Genomic DNA, 20,144 nt, shown 5'->3' with positions numbered 1-20,144 from the left:
GCTTAATACTTTAATATATTTTTTTTCTTTTTTGAGGGGTGCCACATCTGGTGCCAAGGACAGAACCCAGGTGAGCTGTGTGCAAAGCAAGTGCCCTGCCTATTGTTGCTCTAACCTCAAAAATATTTTAATATTTTACAGACCTTACAAGATTGATATAATTACCTAACATATTTAATATATAAATATTTCACAGAAGAACATTCTTATTCTGGTGGCTGGAAGACTTCTTTGAACGGATGAAATACTTTGAATTCAAATCAGAAAACACTTATCCAGTCCCTCAATCAGAAAACAATTCATTAAATGTGCATTCATAATGAGAATATTTTCCTTGAGTGATTACAATGAGGATGCAAAGAACCATATTTATAATTTTTGACTATGTTTATCTACTACGTGGGTAGAAATGTGAACCCAATTAATCAATTTAGTGCCATTATCCTAATGCTTACATCGGAGACATTGTCAGGTCAGTGCAGCAGCAGCAGGCTATAATTACGTGTACCTACCTTAGAATCTCTGGATACACACACACACACACACACAGATACCAAGTGGAGAGTGCGGGTACAGTCATATTATAGAATCCAAGAGTACAGAGGTCAAGATGGAGGCGTCTGAATTTCTATTGTGTTTACCATAGAGAATAAAAACCGTGGTTGTGTACTCATCAGAATGATGATCCAAGCAGTCAGTATCAAAGTGGCTGGCTAGCAGATGTGTGCAAAACTCATACACTACAACTGGCCTGGTTCCAAGACAACATGGACTACCATGACCCCATGGGACGTAAGCTCCAGTTAGACATAAAAGCGCATCTGAAGGAATTAAGAATTGGCAATACTCTGGCATACCACACTTTAGAGCCTGCAACGAAGAGCAAACTATCTCCGAGCCTCTTCGAAAAGCACTGCTTTCTTCATATGATCTGTTACGAATGAATGACAGGTTTTTCACCCATAACTTAAGAGTATTGCTATATAAAGAATTTGGATAAAGAGAAACATCCCTGGGAAGATCACTTGAACCATCCACTCACCTCTGCAGGAAGCATGTGCTTGGTATTATATAAGGAACGGCAGATTTTCAAAACTTCATCGCCCAGTCTTTCCTTCTTCTCCACTGCACACCTGGTTAGCATTGCTGTAGTGAGTCTGACCCATGGATTATGGGTTATGCTGGTTCTAAGGGCAAAAAATGCAAGGTATTGGACGTGACGAAAGCCGCAACAATTGTGTTAGGACATTTCACAATGGCAAAGAAATCCCACTTTTGAGAGTAAAATGTTTCTGGTAAACTGCTACCAGGATCTAGATGATCCACCTTCCAGGCCACCTCACACAAAAGATGAGCTCTTAGAAGGAAACACAATTGGCTGTTGTCTCTACAAGGAGATGCAGAGACACAACAGGCGGGAGTGCCTGGGAAGCCAGGAAGCCACAGCTGCTGGGGTTCAACTCTGGCTTCTGACTGACTCCAGGGCTCAGATCAGTTACTTTACATCCATCCTAGGTGCAAGGGCATAGAGAAGCACATAGCCTTCCTGGGTCTCGGGGTTTTTGTTGGCTGTTTTCATGGGAAAAAGGCATTTTCCTGTTTTCCTTGCGAGGTTGCGCTCTTTAATGACTGTTTGCAACTGTGATGCATTCCCGATAACAGCAGGCACGTCTTACTATCAACTCTGAGCTCTGGCTGTTGTTGACAATGTGGTTATGATCTGGTGATGAGGGGGTTTGGAGACTCAGGGTAGGAAAAAGTGCCCGAAGGTTCGGGGAGTTTGGGAGCCCAGTGAGGAGGGCACGCATGCGCAGTTAGGAGAGAGCCTGTTGTGCTCATTGACTTGTCTTTGGGAAGTACACCAACACACCAACGTCTGCCTTTTCTTTCCGTTCTCTGCTGCCACTAACCTGAGCATCATAAAAACATCACCCTTTTCATTTCAAGAGACTTGGTCCTGGGCCTTCAAGCAATTTAAAATTACCTGATTTATTCAGAGCCTTTGGGCCCATGAGCATAGCTCCAGATTCCAGCCACTGATCAATTAAGGATGCTTCTTCCCCGGAAAGAATTCAAATCCTTACCCCCCGCCATCCCCACCCCACATACACACACACTGAACAACAATGCAAGGTGACTCATAACACTAGGCTTTTCAAGAGACTTTGTGTCTCAGTTGAAGTGAACAATGGGTGAGGACAAAGAAGACTACTGATTTCAATATATAAGCAGGTTCTGAGTGTGTGTGTGTGTGTGTGTGTGTGTGTGTGTGTATGTATGTGTGTGTGTGTGTGTGTGTGTGTGTGTGTTTGGGGGGGAGGGTCTGCCTACACCTGAGGTTCATTTGCTGCTTTCCACTTCAAAGTCTCAATCTGCCTTCCTGGGCACCAGATCAGCCCAAATGGACAATGCTGGCTTTGACAAGGAACTGGATGTATTTTTCAATGGCCAGATGTGATAACACTGGATAAAAATGATGGCTCTTCCATAAGCACAAATCTGTTATATTTTCTATGAATTTTCCCACAAAGAATTAAAAAACCCAAGTGGATACTGGTCAAGTTATACTACTAAATTAGCAGTTAAGTAGGCCAAGCAATTTTTTTTTTTTGGTTTTTAGTTTGCTGATCAGCAAAATTAATAGAACATTTTCATCCTTGTTTTCATTTCCCTTCTCTGGGTGCTCTCTCTCTCTCTCTCTCTCTGTCTCTCTCTCTCTCTCTCTCTTTCTCTCTCTCTCTCACACACACACATATACACATTTTGGAAATGCTGAAGGCACAAACTGGTACCAGAAGTGTACTCTGGACATAGAGATAAGTCAGTAATAATGTGCCTGTCTGGCAGGCATAAGGACAAGAGTTTGACACCTAGGAATACCCCCTCATGCTAAATGTAATCCCAGGGGAACAACCACTTGTAATCCTGGCACCACAACGGTGTGCACTCTCCCGTGACCCACACCAACCAGCAGTACAAGCACCACAACATGGATGCAGTCCTATGAGCATCTCGACCACCAAGTGTGCAAACCCCACAAGCAAGTGTGTCTGGTCATGGCAGCAACATCAACAGCAAACAAGTTCAGCGGGGAAGAGCGAAAACATACTTTTTAAGAACCTGTTGATTTTTTAAATGATTTTTTTTCTTTCCAGCACAACTATTTTGCTTGCCTGGCCTCTAACCAGCTGCTCCCCTCCCCACCCCCGCTATAAAATAGTTGTCTGGTCAAACCTCCCAGGAAACTCATCAGTTCAACATTTTTCCGGAAGCCCTCCCTCCTGTTGGCTCCTGCAAACTCCAGGGTGTTTTGGCAGGGCTCCCATGCCTTCCTGAGTGCCGTCCATTGATCTCTTCTCGCTTTGGTTCCTTCCCCCACTCCCCCTTTTACTTTCGTTGTTTTTTCTTGGACAATACCCTATGGTAGTTTTCTGAAAAAGTGTATGTAAAAGAGGGGAATTTCTGAGTGCTGGCTTAAAGCTATTTCTCAAGTATTCCATCACACAGTCCCTGGTGATAAAGAGCATTTTGAGAAGCCAGAAAAGGACATAAAAGGACATTGTTGGCTTGTCCTCGGGGCCTCAGTCCAGGAGGTATGGCTAGAAAGACGGACTGCTTTGTTCTGAATCCCGTGATTTCACCCAACAGGTCAGACTTTTCATCAGACTTCGTTTCATATGGGATTTTATGAAATAATATATTTTTAAAATGAGGATTTGTCTACAAATACACGAAATGTTCTAAATGCAATAAATATTTAAAGTGAAGTTGATTTTGCTTCTTGTGAGTAATCTGAAAAGGTGTTTTAAAGGTACAAGGAACTATAACGCCACAAAAACTAATCTACCGGAGACACCATATTTTGATTTCAGAAATAGACTTCAGACTGAGATTCACTTTGGGGGTATAAAGAAATCTATAATCAGCTCTAATGGCTTCCTAAAAAAAAAAATAATGCATTACTGATGAGCAAATTAGCGGGTTCCAGAACTACTCTGCTGTATTACTTTTTAGTAGTTTAAAAACTGACTCCCAGCCCCGAGCATAGAGTTGGACTCAGTAAATCAAGTGTGAGATGATTTCTTATAAAATCGCCCCCCACAGCCTGATGCAACTGTGCCTGTGGAAACACCCTCTCAGTGGGTTGTCACAAGAAAAATGGGAAGTTGTAAAATGTAAGACTTGTATCCCATAATGAAGATTTAAGAACCTACTTTTAAAAACCACATGTGGGGAGCCAGAGTGATAGAAGGTCGAGTGTTTATCTTGTGCCCGACTGACCTAAGTTCATCCCCCCGTATCCCATAAGGTCCCCTGAGCCCTGCCAGGAGTAATTTCTGAGTGCAGAGCCAGGAGTAACCCCTGAGCATCACTGGGTGTGACTCAAAAAGCCAAAAACAAAACAAAACAAAACAATAAAACCAAAAACCAACCAAACAAAAAAGCACCACAGGTGAAGGCTGGGGAGCTAGCCCAGTTGGGTTATGTAGGGAGCCTGCTTTGCATGTAGGAGGCCCAGGTGTGATCCCTGGCACAGAGTCCCTGAGCAACTCTGCATGTGACTCCTGAGCGCAAAGCTGGGAGTTGCCCCTAAGCACCACAAAGTGTGATCTAGCTTCCACCCCCCATTCCAAAAGAAAAAAAGAGAAAAAATCTATGTGTGAGCACGCCACCTCTGCTCGCCTAAACAGTCATCTAAGACTTTTTTTTTCCCTTTCTGGAAACACCTGGTTAAAAGACAAAACCAACCAAACTGGCTCTCCTCGGTTTGCTCAAGACTTTCCCCGAAGTGTCTTAGCACACATCTACCTGGCGCTCAGGGTCGTGTACTTCCAGGGAACTGGCCTTTAATTTCTAAGGGGTTCAGAGTGGCAAAGTGTTTGTCAAACGTGGGGAGCACCAGATGAGCCCTGCAGGAAGCAGACATTTGGAGCAAAGGTTTGGGGTGCTGAATTTTTTTTTTAAATTTTGCCAGCAAGGAACAGCAGTCCATGACAGATGGCATATGTGTTCAGAGGAAATCTGGCCAGTCTTCCCGAAGGAATCCTTGGCTTGTGTGCCAACTCCATGGAGCTAAGAGTGGCAGCTGCATGCTCAGCATGGCAGAGAAAACCAGGGGGGTGAAGGGAGCAAGAGTAGGATTCTATCTCCTCCACGAATCAGCCACATGATGCCTGAAGGTATCGAACTTCTGAGCTCCAGGTACCCATGTAGAAGATTAAACAACACTGCCGGCCTTTGTAGGATGGTTGTGTGAATTGCTAATTGACAACATAATGTGAAAAAAAAACACAACATTTTATATGGCTAATAAGTAGAAGTATCCACTCATTGCACATTCATTCTTAAAACCACAATCTATGTTAAAATACTCCATTCAAATACTCCAAAGAGGGGCTGGAGTGATAGCACAGCCAGTAGAACATTTTCCTTGCATGTGGCCAACCCGGTTCGATTCCCAGCATCCCATATGGTCACCCAAGGACCACCAGGAGTAATTCCTGAGTGTGGAGCCAGGAGTAACTTCTGTGCATCACTGGGTGTGAGCCCAAAAGCAATACACAAATAAATAAATAAATAAATAAATAAAATAAAAATAAAATACTCCAAAGCCTCTTTCCCTGCTTTTTGTTGTTACAGTTTTTTTGTTGAAGTACTATTGCAGTGACTAGGAGTCACACAAACTTGGCTTCTCCTCACACACTTCCTTGTGGTGCTTGAGAGGGGCGACACTCATTAATTGTGGTGCCGCTGCAGATTTTAGCTACAGTGCTTGTTGGGAGATGCACACTCGATTGTGGGGCGCACACATTGTATTGCCATGTTAGCTGTGAGTCACACACCATGTCATGGCGTGCTCCCATGCAATCTACCACAGAAAACACACTATATTATGGCGTCTGGAACCCAAGCGGCAATGCCTCTGGCACATGGAGGGAGGTGCTGGAGATCAGACAGCAAGGTCTCACCCTGGTAAGGTAGGAGCACTGACACTAAGCCATCTCTGTGCCTGACAGAGTACAAATGTTCCTGGGGAAAATACGAATTATCCATAGCACAGTAGGTAGGGCGTTTGCCTTTCACGCGGCAGACCAGAGTTCGATTCCCAGCATCCCATATGGTCTCCTGAGCACTGCCAGAAGTAATTCCTGAGCGCAGAACCAGGAGTAACCTCTGTGCATCGCCGGGCGTGATCCCCCCCCCAAAAAAAAAACCCCCACGAATTATCTTGTTGACAGCATAAGTCAGATGGCAATCTTAAAGGCTGTCTTCTCATTCTAAGTAAAGTATTTGGGTTTAGGGACGAGGAGAAATGGAAAGTATAGCTTTAAAAGATGTTATTTTAATTTCTTCTAAATACTAATATTAATTTTATGTATTGCTTTCATCAGCTCTTTTTACAGTAATGATTTTCTAAAAATAAGGTCTCCACAAAAGAAACCCAGTCAGGCTAAACTTATGTTAACACTTACACATAGTCCTGCTTCATTGGTGGCCACGCTTGTAAGAGCAAAACCAAGTGCTGAAATTCGGCTTCCTCATGACTGGATTCCAGGAGGTCCACGAAGAGAGAGTATCGGTTCTCTTCATCTTCAATGTCAGCCACGTCAACCTGAAAGTGGAATTATGAGATTGGAACTGGTGGCGAAGTCCTCGTAATTGGTTGTTAAAGGAATTAAATTGACTTTTGATTACTCTCAACGAAATTTGTACCACATTCTGAGGCAACTTTTGTTTAACATGTTCCCTTCTCCAAAGAAAACCCTTAAAAGGTCTATGACTGACCTGATGTCAACATTCATGTTCAAAAACTGAACAAATCTCAGGATGGTTTGTAATATTCTGTATTCTTTACTGCTATAAATTCAAACAAACAAAACTGGCTTGCTTGCATTTTAAGATGTTGTAACTAATGATTTTAATAGATAAAATAGTTTACCATAATCAACACAACTTTCTAAGAAGTTTAAATTATCCTTAATGTATTTCTAGTGGGCTGGAGCGATAGCACAGTGGTAGGGCATTTGCCTTGCACGCAGCCAACATGGCTGACCCGAGTTCGATTCCTCCACCCCTCTCGGAGAGCCCGGCAAGCTACCGAGAGTATCTTGCCCGCACGGCAGAGCCTGGCAAGCTACCCGTGACGAATTCGATATGCCAAACACAGTAACAACAAAGTCTCCAATGGAGATGTTACTGGGCCCGCTCGAGCAAATCGATGAACAACGGGAGGACAGTGATATATATATGGTATATATATATTTCTAGTACCTGTTCTAGCATTTTTGTTACCAAATCTTTGTGCTATTTGGGAAATTTCTCTAATTTGAAATAAAAAATGTTTCATAAGTCTATTCATCATGTTTTATTAGAAATCAAACAAAATATCCTTCACTCGCATCTCTATTTTACTGGGTGGCCTCCCAAGTGGCGATCAGGGGTGATGTGGTGATTCTTGACCACCGGAGATATCCTAGTGGACTTCAGGGCACTCCAAGGCCAAACTCAGAACAGACTTCGGGGTTCCAGCACAAAGTGCCAGTGATATTCCGTAGCAGGCCACAGGATGCTGGGGACCAAACCAAGGACAGGCACCTTCCCTATGTGCTAACCCAGGCTTCTCACTTCTCCATTTCTAATGCAAAAGAAATCTCAGCCAAACAAACAAAACAGTCATTTGCTTTTCACTGAAAAGCAATTTTTTTTTTAGCTCTGAGCCAGTCTGAAAACAAACCATATATCCAATATCTCCATTTAAATTAAAAAGCATTTTTACATAGAAAAGCAAAATGAGGGGCTGGAGCCAGAGTACAGTGGGTGACGTCATTTGCCTTGCATGCATCTAACCTGGTTTCAATTCCTGGCATCACTGATGATCCCCCGAGCCCTACTAGGAGTGATCCCTGGACACAGGGCCAGGAGTAAGACCCGAGGACTGAGGGGGGTTGCCCCAAGGCAAAAAGAAAACTGAAATGCTACTCAAATGCTCTGTGTTTAGGCATGTTAGACTCAGAAATGATTCACTGGAAGAATGACAGAAATGGATGGTTATCTACATATTTGCTACATACAAATGCATGTTTCCAAAATATTTTCATTTCATTTTCATAGGGACCATTTTGGCTCTCATCCCATGAAGCTATCTGAAAAAGTCACCTCTATGATTCCAGAGCTGATGTGCTCTCTGCAATTATTGATAATTACTCTGGGAAGCTGTGCTCACACAGTGATGAGATCTTTCAAATCCTGCTTTCAAGCCTCCTGTCATTCTTTATGGAATAACAACGCCAAAGCATTTTATAGTTTTGAAATAATTTCATAAGCCCATAAGCCACTTGACCATTATAATAGTCTCGCGTGGAGGACTTCCAAGGTCTTATTAACTTCACTTTCAGGAGGAAAAATAAATGGGTTTGTCTGTGCTAGTAACAAAGCAACCAAGGGGGCAAAGCCAACATATAATTATAATCAGATCAGAATGTACAGGAACTGGAGGATTCAATAAAATAAATGAACTCCTTTTCTTTAAATTGGAGATCTAACTGAGTAGCCGGAACTATTTTCTTGATGATTTATAAATATTTTTTTAAAAGTCTCAAGCTGAAGATACCTATCTGCTATTACCTGAACTCACCACCTTACATTCCTCTCTTGCCTGGAGTGTCTTAAGCACTCTGGGCTTTCACTATGCACACTTCTACCAAGGGACTCCAATGCTTCCTGTCCCTGGCAAATCCCTTTTTCATATTTCTGCCTGGTTTATTCGCCAACTTCCTTCAAACTTCTTAAATGTCACCTTACTAGAGAATTACTGTCGGTCTGCCCTACCGAAAGCAACATTTCTCCACATAGTCCCCGATGTGTACTAATTTCTTCCTTACCATCTTCAAGTCTATGACACATTCTATATTTATTTACTCCCTTTCTTCTTTCAAAAAATGCAAGTTCTGTTGGACCACAGAGATAGTTCAGGGGTAAAACTAAAAACCAGAGAATACAAGTTTTTCAAAAAGAGTGACTTTGATTTGTTCAGTGGTTTATACTTAAAATAATGCCTTGATGTTAAGTAGGTATGCAGTATTTACATGAGTGAGTAAACTAGACTAAACTAATGGATGGGCACACACATAATAACATACTTTATTACATATCTTAGCACAAAATGCTATTAACTATCCTCAGAGTTGCCGGAAATTATTGGCTAGCTTCATATATATATATATATATATACACACACATACATACATACATATATATACATATATACATACACACACACACATCAGTGTTTCCAAAGGGGTGACACCACTCCCTAGGTAAGGGAGGCGGATTAAAGTGGGACACACTTTCTGTTTGTTTAATTAGAGTGGGGAGGGACATCGAGTCTTTTTATTTTGAGAAGTGGACTGCAGGCCAAACAAGTTTGGGAATCTCGTTAAAGACGCTGGAATTTAAATGGGGATGCCCTCAGGAAGGGACCTGCTGTTACAGGCCTTTAATGGGCATGTATACTGACACTGCCCATCGGCCAGGGTGCCTAATGAGTTCTGGTGACTTTGGCAGTGATCACCTCTTTCAGTCACCTTTTCCTTGCTTGAAAAATGGGCTCCAAAAATGCCTGCAGCCTCAGAAGTCTGAGGAATTGCCCAAGAGAGGGGACTCTGGTAAATGAGCTCTCTTTCCTGAGTTATAATGGAATTACTACAGAAGATATTTGAAGAAAAGGTTTGATGCTTAACTATTTTAAAATACTGAATGATTTATAGATACCAGTTATTTTTGCATGTATCATTATAAAAATCATTTTTAACATCCTCATAATAAGTTCTCTGTTAATTTTAGCATTTCTAGATACTTGGGTTTTTTTTTTAGTAAAGAGAGAGATATTAACAAATAATGGTAATTTGAATTTTTAAGGTTACTGTGCTGATTTCTGCTTCTATTCTTACTAGGATCTCCACAACAAGGATAAAATTATGAAAATGCAAACCCTTTTTTGTTCATAATTCTAATAGCAATGGCTCCAAATGTCAGTTAAAAGTCAGTGATGGGCTCTGAGAGATAGTATGGATGTTGACATGTTTGTCTTGCCTGTGGCTGACCTGGACTCATCCCCCTGCAGAGTCAGGAGTGTTTCTGAAAATAATGCCAGGACTAAACCCGGAGCATCACCACATGTAGTCCCCCAAATAATAACCACAACAAAAGGCACCCGAAGTTGAAAAAATACTCAAGTCGGTTATGATTAAGTCCTAGTGTCCAGCAAACAACATGGAATACAGCAAAGCATCAGTAACTGTATCTCGTAAGAACAGAACAGCAAAAAATAATGATGCTATCTATTCCCGTCATTTTTAATTTCCCCTCTTCCCTAGGTTGGCATCATTGCGAGATGATCCAAGATTGCACACATTCTGTCCGCCGAGCGAGCTGTGGGTCATATGCTCCAGTGCCGTGCTTGCACACGCCTGGCCGTGGTGTGCCAGGGATCACCAAGAGCCAACAGGGCTGCCAGACTCAGACAGCGGAACAACAGCTGAGCTTGAACTCTGGCACAGGCAGGCCTCGCCGGGAAGGGGACTGGGATGTTAGGCTCTCCAGCACGCAAGGTGCAGGGCAGGTACTTCCGGCCACCAAGCTATTTCTTGCCTTCCCATCTGCTTTACTTTCCAGAGGTAGGTTTTAATCCAAATATTTTCATACAACAGTAATAGTACACTAATGGTTGGCAGCATACAAGGCATGCATCCTACCCACTGTAGCTGTAAATTAATATGAATTCAAATTCCTTCCTACACATGGAAACAAGTCGCAGACCTCAGCATGAATCCAAGGAAAAAAATGAGTGTCTCTTTTTTCTAGAAAGTTGAATGGCCCGTAATAAATTCTGCATTTTCAATATATGATATATTTCATGAAGAAACTGATAATAAGTACTGAAAGAGCTATAACGTGAAATAACTATTGGACATATCTGAACATAGAAGAAAGTAGTTATAAATTAATTGCAAGTGATGAGCAAATGTCCAATGTACTCCACTAAGGAAACTATAAAATAAGTCACAAAGGAAGGTTAGACTAAATATGCTCCTTCAATATAGTGCTGATACAGTCAGCCTAACATAAAAAAAAATACTTATTCTGGAGCCACCACTAGACCTTCTCGAGGCTTAATTTCCGCTTCTCTGAGATGAAGATAACATATTTATGTGATGACTGTGAATATAAAGAGAACATGGAAAAGCCAGTGAAGAGACTAGCACATGATAAACGCACTAGAAGTGATAGAAATCATTTGTACTATCTTGACATCATATACTATACATAAGAACAGCAGAAAGCAGTGTGTGTGTTAGCTGGTAATAATATGCACACCTATCTGCAGGCCAGGCAGGACAAAATAAAAATGCAAAGAAATGCAGCTCATTTGCGGTAATGAAATTGAGGGTTAACTTTCATCTTTTTTTTTTTGAGATCTCATTCACTTATTAAAAAAAAACTAAGTCTTTGAAATAATTCTTCAACCATCCTTTTACAAATCAGTGAAAACAAATGAGAGGAACTTATATTTTTTTTCTTGTATTTTGTTTCATTTTGTCTTCTAGTGAGCAGGAGGATAAATGCCCAGTGCCCCCCTGGCACTGCCCAGCTCCCAACAGTCCCATACTGACATCACTACAGAAACAGCAAAAGACTTTAAAGATCAAAATTCAAACAGGATTCAAACACTAGCACAGATCTATTCCTTTGTTTCTGAACGTGATATCTCTCACCTCATTGAATGAGGTGACTTTAGCCCCTGCTATGAGTCTATTTGTCAAGTGGCGGCAGCCTCCTTATCGGACAGAGAGCCACTGTCCTTGAAAAAGCAGAGCTAGTTTCTTGATACCAGATGAAAACAGTCTTACTGCATCTACAAATTCTTTATGAATGCAAAGAATCAGAGAGGATGAGTGTTCGTAGTGAGAATAGTACTACTGCTCTCTGCTATGCAAGCTATAGAGCTGTTAGCCCCTGATTCTAAGAGTCATATGATTACACCTGATCTAAAGTTGCGAAGTGAGTGTACCTGATTTGTTAACACTTTCATAAGCAAACACACACAAAGTCGTTTGAGGCTATGTGTAGGTCTTCAAAAATGCAAGACAAAGTAAACGTTGTCACATCAGTCAAGAAACAGAAATATAAAAGCGTAACAGGCAGAGTCCATCTCTAGGAAAATGGACTCTGAAATATAAAGTGATTCCTTTTATAAGATTTCAGGGTGCCCACATTAAGTCAGTTGGCTGCGTGCAAGGCAAACTGAGATCCGGGGCCGAGATCTCCAAGCCTACTCGGACTGGGGCCTACCATCCTCCACCCAGATCCTCCAAATTCCAGCAGGCGGGGGTCACACCCACCAACTGGCCCCCTGGCGCCGTGTAATCCCATCAGCAGCCAAGAATCAGAGACTATAAAACCCAGCTCCCGGAACCGCGCGGCCGCATTCGTGTTTGTGGCTGCGCGACATCTTATTATGACATCTTATTATCTCACTCCTACTTTGGACAAACTGGCAGGCTACCAAATGTAGCCTGGCCACAAGGCAGAGTCTGGCAAACTCCCCGTGGCGTACGCAATATGCCAAATACCAGTAACAATGATGGGTCTCATTCTCCTAAAGAGCCTTGAATATAATCTCAGAGCTAGGATGAAAGAGACGTTACTGGGGCCTGCTTGAGGCAATCGACGAATAACAGGATGATTTGTGATTTTGTGATTTGTGACATTAAGTCAGCAAGACTGAACCAAGACAAGAAGTCAACAATTAAAAGATCAAAATAAAAGTCATCAACCATTGGAGTTAGCCATGAGCTGTTGAGATTACCCTTCTGGGGGCTGGAGAGATAGTACAGAAGGCAAGGTACTTGGCTTGCACACAGTCAACCAGGGTTCAATTCCTGGTATTGCCTAGCTGGGAGTGATTACTGAGCAGAGAGATAGGAGAAAACCCATTGGCATGTGTGACCCTGAAACAAAACAAAAACAAAAAAGAACAAGAAAAAGGTGTGTGTGTGTGGTGGGGGGCTACTCTTCTCTTCTGAGCAGAATTTGGACTACAGTCTGATGATACAAAGTGAGTACTCAATAAACAGCACCACAATGAAGGTATTATTAAAGGAACTCTGTAAACAAAAGAAATCAAGTCTATTTCTGGATATTTATAACTTTTATTAAAAAGATGTAAAATGGTGAAAATAGCACTAAAGTTTAAAACTAGAGGTTATTTATATCTCTATCTCTCTCTCCCTACCCCAACTTCCCCGCCCTCACCCTCACCCCTGCCCCCGCCCCATGCTCAGGGATCACTCCTGGCAGGGCTCAGGTATGTGATATATGATATCAAAGATCAAACTTGCATCAGATATGTACAAGGCAAATGCCCTAACCACTGTACAATCTCTCTGGCTCTAGGGGAGCTATTTTCTGACAGATTTTTTTTTTCCCATTTCTAGGACAGAGAACTAAAGAAAAGATGTTGATACTGAGAGAATTTCATAAAAACTTGGTTTTGCACTACTTGTAAAAGAGGCAAAAGTGTTGCTGAGAAGGCCTGGGGGTTCCAAGGAGTCTTACCTGGACCAGGTGAGGTGAGATTACCTAGTCTACCAGGGATGTCTTGACTAGGAACAAAGGAATAAGACTGAATTCTTTCTGGCCTTCGTTTCTAGGACTGGAGGCAAGCATAGACTTTTAGTCTCAAATTCTCTTCCCATGGGGCTTTTAGAAAAATGAGTGCTTGTTTGTAAACTGCTCAAGAACAAATCGTTCTCAACTGCCATGAAACATCTCACTCAACAGACAAGCGCTAATGGAAGAACCATAGTTGAGGCTTCCGAGGATTTTCAGAGGCATGGAAATCATTTGTGAGTGCAGAAGCACATTGAACCATGCAGAGGAGACTGGAAACAGTAATTCTGAGCCATATTTTATGGTATCTTCCTTACTGGAGTTTATCTTCAAAACACCAAAAAAAAATCACCTAATAAAACCATCCATAAACACTTGCAGAAATGCTGCTCTAACTTCAACATGTAATAGACATTTTGCACATGAGTAAGTATATTATTTTATGAAATATTTTTAAAGAGACATATGATAGGGAAAATGCTTTGTGTTAGAATTATTGATTTCTTCCATACAACTTATTTTTAGTGGTGGTGGTGGTGGGGTGGTATTGGGCCAGACCCAGCAGAGTTCATGATTACTCCATGGCAGCGGTCAGGGGGCCACACAATGTCAGGACAGAATCTGGGATTCTAGCCTTCATCACCTTAGCCCTGCCTTACAGTTTTTCTCCTCTTCTCTAACAAATAACTAAAGATGCCAGATAAATCCTGTTACATGTATATTTATGTTAAAAAGAGTTGCTATTGGCTTAGTTTTAAGGCCAGCCCAGATTTCAGCTGATGAAGCGTTTATTTGTTTTTGAAACAGGAAACACTCCCAGTGCTGCATCCTTTGAAATGGAATGTGGGTCACTCTGTTGTGGGACAGTTCCTGACTCCAGAAAGTACCTCTGAGTCTCCATACTCTCACGTGCAGCAACAAGAAAAAAATGACTAAACTTGCACCTGGATAGTACAGCCTGGATAGTACAGCGGGAAGGGTGTTTGCCTTGCATGTAGTCAACCTGGGTTTATCCCCGACATCCCATATGGTCCCCCAAGCACTGTCAGGGGTGATTCCTAAGCACAGAGCCAGGAGTAACTCCGAAGCATTGCCAGGGGTGGGAGGTGGCTAAAAAAAAAAGAAAGAAAAAGAAAACTTACAGGTTACTTGAGAATAGTATATTACATACCCCAATGTAATACAAGAACAGACACATGCCTTTACAGGAATCAACGCTAAGATTATGAAGTGCTACTATGTGCGCTACTGGTATTGGTAGGTTATTACAAATTAGCATTCACTGTATCACTGTCATCCTGTTGTTCATCGATTTCCTTGAGCAGACATCAGTAACGTCTTCTTCATCCTAGCCCTGAGATTTTAGAAAGTGACACATTCAAGGCTCTTTCAGGGTCAGAGGAATGAGAGCCATCATTGTTACTGGGTTTTGGCATACTGAATACGCCACAGGGAGTTGCCAGACTCTGCGGTGCGGGCAGGATACTCTCGGGAGCCTGCTGGGTTCTCCAAGAGTAAGAACTAAATAATAAGATGTTGTGTGGCTGCGAATGTGGCAGGGTGCTTCCAGGAGCTGGGTTTTATAGTCTCTGGGTCTTGGCCGTTGATCGGATAACATGGTGGCGGGGGCAGTTAGTGGGTGTAACGCCTACATACTGGAAGATGGGGGATCTGGGTGGAGGAGGCCCAGTCCTGATCTGAGCAGGCTTGGAGATCTCAGCCCCGGGTCCCGCATGCCTGGGTTCCTCTGCCAGTTCCTCCATGTGTGAGGCTCGTCTGAGCATGTGGAGAGTGGTCTTGAGCATGGCTGTGGCTGGTTCTGAAGGTCTTCGGCCACTGGGGCTCTGCTTGGGGTGGGGAGGGAAACTCAACCCACCCCCCTTCAAGGGTCCCAGTGAGGACAGCGAGGCGTGAAGGCAGGAGATTGCGCTGTTTTCGGATTGGGACTGGGCCTCCTCCACCCAGATCCCCCATCTTCCAGTAGGTAGGCATTACACCCACCAACTGCCCCCGGTGCCACGTTATCCCATCAATGGCCAAACTAGCATTGGGATGTCAAAATTTCTTTCATTATCTGAAAAAATTTTTATTTACTTATTTATTTATTGAAACACCACGAAATACATAGTTACAAAGTTGTTCATGACTGGGTTTAAGTCACACAATGTTCCAACACCCATCCCTTCACCGGTGCACATTTTCCACCACCAATGTCCCAAGTCTCCCTCCTGCCCCCTCTCCCCCACCAGTCTGACTCTATGGTAAACACTTTCTCTCTCTTTCTCTCCAGCCCCCCTCCACTCCCCACCCCATTTTCCTTCTAGGCACAGTGGTTCACAATACTGTTACTGAAAGCTTATCAATGGACTGTCAAAATTTCAAAATACTGTGAACCCTTTTAGGCATGACAATCACTGTGAGGCTAAAATAAGAGCGATCCATCAAAGTCTAGTCCATAGAAGGCCCCCCAAAAACATGGAAATTGATAGTATGTCCAGCATCTCAGCTTAAGTCAAAACAGATACTTGCTTGAATGTTCAGAGTTCTTATTCTGACCCCAATTACTCACTCGTGTTCAAAGTTACCCAGAGGCTTTGTGTAGTGGGAGCCAATCGAGCTGCTAAGTCCGGGGTCTTCTAAATGCTACCCAGATATCCTGAGGACTGCTTCCCCAAATGCGGCCTCAGCACCCCATGGGCAGATGGGGTCTGTGCAGCTTGCTGACCCTGGCCTGGACACCTCACATCGGGTGCTGCTGCCTCAGCTCAAGACTCTGATCATGGAATGGATCAATCTCTCCTTGCCACAATCAGACTGAACAGCTCCAGGCCCGCTCAGGACGCCATGGGCTGGTGACTGGATTAATGGCACAGAGAGCATACGTGGTATTCATTCTTTCACTATGGATCCTATTGGGGCTCTACTGAGTTGGAACTTTACAAGCAGTATCCTCTTTAACCCTCACCACATTTATATGTCATCTCCAGCTTACAGACGAGGAAACTGAGGTTGTGAGAGGTTGAAGAACTTTCCCAAGCTTCACTTGGACCAGTTGAGTGCTGAGGAGGATTCAAATGCAGGCAAAGAGCCCACATACTTCCATCTGATCCCCTCATCACCATTTGCTATCCCCAGAGTGCACATCACCTGGATATAATCTCTCTGGGATGAATTCTCAGCAAATGTTTCTTCACCTGGTGTCCTGCTCGAAAAACAGCTATGAAATTGGAGATCTCCCAGAATGGTTTCATAACAGCAGTTAACATCGAGTGCTATGGATTGTGACAGTGAAAAATACTCAAAGATGAAACAATGCTTTCTGTTCTCCAAATCAAAGTCCCAACTTCTCAAGGCTCAGTCATATCCAATCCAAGTAAAGTCATCCAGGAAAGAAGAAAAGAAGAATGCTTTACGTAGTCCACTGCGTCCCAAAGACCACTGCTGAATGAATATTGCTTTCCTGACAAGTGGCATGGAGGTGTGGACAGGGCTAAGGATGCTGGCTTTAGGGCAGAAGGAACTCAATCAGCACTTCGGGATCTCTTATTTACAAACTATGGAACCTTAATAGCTAAACACAACCTCCTAACAAACAGAGAATACCCACAACGGTGGGAACCTACTTTCAAAAGCAAATTCCACAGCATGTCAGTGAAACTTCCACAGCACCCCACTCCTCCCTATGACACAGACAAGAGGCGAATCTTTAAAGAACCCATTATTCATAGTCTCTCAAGGTCTCCAAGTATTTGTAGCATTCAGTCATCTGGATGCTCTCTTGTGACTGAGAGGCACATCAAGACGAGCCTCTATTAGAACATTTCAGATCTCTCGTGCCCATCTGGATAAACATGCTTGTGAGTGTTTGCTTCCACAGAAGCAACTGACTGGCCAGAAATCACTGTCACCAAAGTAGGACAAATTAGTACAAAACACCATCAATCTTAAGTCGCCGGGTCACTGTGTGAGGAAGTTCCCCTCCCCACAGCACTGAGCCCAGGGATCAGGGAGAAGCAGTACCAGCCAATCCTTCATCATTGGTGGCAAGAACACCAGGCTGAGTGTCAGGAGTTCTGGCCTTGTCATCTCAAAGGTGACCTTGGACATGTATTTAAAAATTCAGTATTCATTTATTCAACAAACATTTGCCGAGTGTCTGCAAGATTCCTTTCTCATAAAATTTATATCCTAATGAAACAAGCAAGAAGTCATGGAATAAATGCATAGAAAGGCAGAGAGATAGGTACACAGCAAGAAGTTAACCGATAGTGGTAAATGATCAGAAGCAATTGCAAAGTCATAAAAGAGACTGTGGTCTGGGTGACTAATTTAAGATGCATAAAGTACCAGGGGGAGAGCAAAGCGTCACAGACACACAACTTAGATGTGTGCGACTCCGAGTTTGATCCCCAGCATGGCATGGCTCCCTAAGCACTACTGGCTATAGCTCTGCATACCCCCAGAGCCTCCTGGCCTGAGCACACCACACTGCCACGCCCAAACTTGGAACTGTCTGGTCTGTGGGTCAGATACCATGGGAGTGGCCCTCAGACAAACTGAGCACTCCCTTGGGAGCACTTCCCACCAACAAAAATGATCCATAGTTGCTTATAATAAAGATATTTAAATTAAAATCTGAAAAAGTAACTCCCCTTTCATGCAACCCCATCTTTCTTATGATAAGGAATCTGATCATGGCTCTTAGCAATATATTAGATAAGTGTATCACATGTATATTTAAGATGAAGCAATATATTTGATTAAGTAAATCATTTATGGCACTGAATCTTAGCTCTGAAGACACTGAAGATAAAAGTAAGTCCGACGTTCCTTCATAATATACTTTGTACTGAACTTTCCCCATTGTTCTATGCCTGAGCTCTGTATGACAAAGAACATACTTTAAAAAAATATTTTGGCAAACTGAATCAAACTTGGGCTCTGACCAAAAGGGTAGGTCCTTGCAGGTTCAAAGACAAAAATCCATGAATTTGTAATGAGGTCAAAAGTTGTTTGAACCAGCGAGAGTGATAGCACAGTTGTAGGGTGTCTGCCTTGCACAGGGTCCCCCAGCACTCCGAATGGTCTCTGAGCCACCCCTGAGCACACAGTCAGGAGTAAGCCCTGAGCTATGCTGGGTGTAGCCCCCAAAGAAACGAACAAACAAAAACCTTACACAATATTTTATGGGTTGGAGAAATAGTACAGCGGGTAGGGTGCCTGCCTTGCATGTGGCTGACCCTGGATCAATTTCTTGCATCCCATATGGTCCACGGAGCCCTCCAGGAGTGACCCCTGGGCGCAGAGCCAGGAATACGCCCTGAGCATCACTAGGTGTGGCCCCCCAAAACAACTGTCACTGTCACTGTCCTCCCATTGTTCATCGATTTTCTTGAGCGGCCCAGTAACATCTCCATTTTGAGACTTTGTTGTCACTGTGCTTGGCATATTGAATACGTCACGGGCAGCTTGCCAGGCTTTGCCGTGCAAGTGAGATACTCTCAGTAGCTTGCCGGGCTCTCCGAGAGGGGCAGAAGGCTCGAACTCGGGTCGGCCATGTTGGCTGCGTGCAAGGCAAACGCCCTACCCGCTGTGCTATCACTCCAGCCCCCAAAACAACAAACAAAAAAATGTGTTTTAACCCAATCAGTGATCATACTCCATGAATTCTTCAGATAACTTGAAATGTTTAAGGGGAAAGCTCAAAGTCACATGTTCTCTTTTATAGGGGAAATTTTTTTTTGATGATGGGGTATGGAACTTCTTAAGGAAACATCAGTATTTTCTCACCCTTATTTTTTCATGCACCAGTTAGCTAGAAAATTACAAAACCTGAAAAACTCAGATAAATTGTACCCTGGGGGAAAGCACAGTATGTCCCCTTCACTGCCCCCCCCCCCCAAACACACACACCCACTACTGCTCTCCCACTCCCACCCCATGCTCCCACCTCCTAAGCAGGGTGCATTTCTGGAATGAAAATGAAGGCCTTTCAAGCTGTTGAAAAATGAGGGCCTCTGAATTTTTAATTCTGTTAACTAATCATTAGAAAACTAGAAATTGCTGTCTCTCCGCGATCCTGGGAAGTAGCCGGCTCCGCAGACTCTGTGTTTAATTTTGCAGGAGCTGGCTGGTTTCCCAGCAACACATTGATTTGTGGGGCCACTACTTTGGGCACCTCGAGGATAATTAAATATTAAGTCCCCTTTTTTGATGTATGCAAAGTCTGCCTAAGAGGATTACCATGCACAGGAAGGCAGCAGCTCCACATTTTCTGGTAATTGAACATTGCAATATCATTATCTATTCTTATCTTTACTCTGTAAGAAACTGTCTCAAGCCTTAATACCACCTTTGAGAATAAAGAAGGGGATGGATGGAGAAGGCAGGAAATGAAACCCCAGGCAATCCACCTTTAGGGTCTTCTAGGTATTAGGGATACAGAACTGAAGAAGACAGTTTAATGTGGGTGG

At 43.1% G+C, this 20,144-nt stretch overlaps 1 protein-coding gene across 1 annotated transcript in view; it reads right to left on the bottom strand.

The window, feature by feature from the left end:
• Nucleotides 1-20,144, bottom strand: part of NBAS (NBAS subunit of NRZ tethering complex) — a 389,024-nt gene that overhangs the window by 20,169 nt on the left and 348,711 nt on the right. Inside the window, exons 49-50 of the mRNA XM_056124489.1 lie at nt 6,474-6,613; nt 1,043-1,187 (exon numbers count right to left, since the gene is read on the bottom strand). Coding sequence (XP_055980464.1) covers nt 1,043-1,187; nt 6,474-6,613 — 285 coding nt within the window. The remainder of the gene's footprint in view (nt 1-1,042; nt 1,188-6,473; nt 6,614-20,144) is intronic.

This window comes from Sorex fumeus, unplaced genomic scaffold, assembly GCF_029834395.1.
Source record: "Sorex fumeus unplaced genomic scaffold, SorFum_2.1 ptg000006l, whole genome shotgun sequence".
Taxonomy (NCBI): Eukaryota; Metazoa; Chordata; class Mammalia; order Eulipotyphla; family Soricidae; genus Sorex; species Sorex fumeus.
Note: the sequence above shows the minus strand (reverse complement) of the source record. Positions and strands in the feature narration are given on the sequence as shown.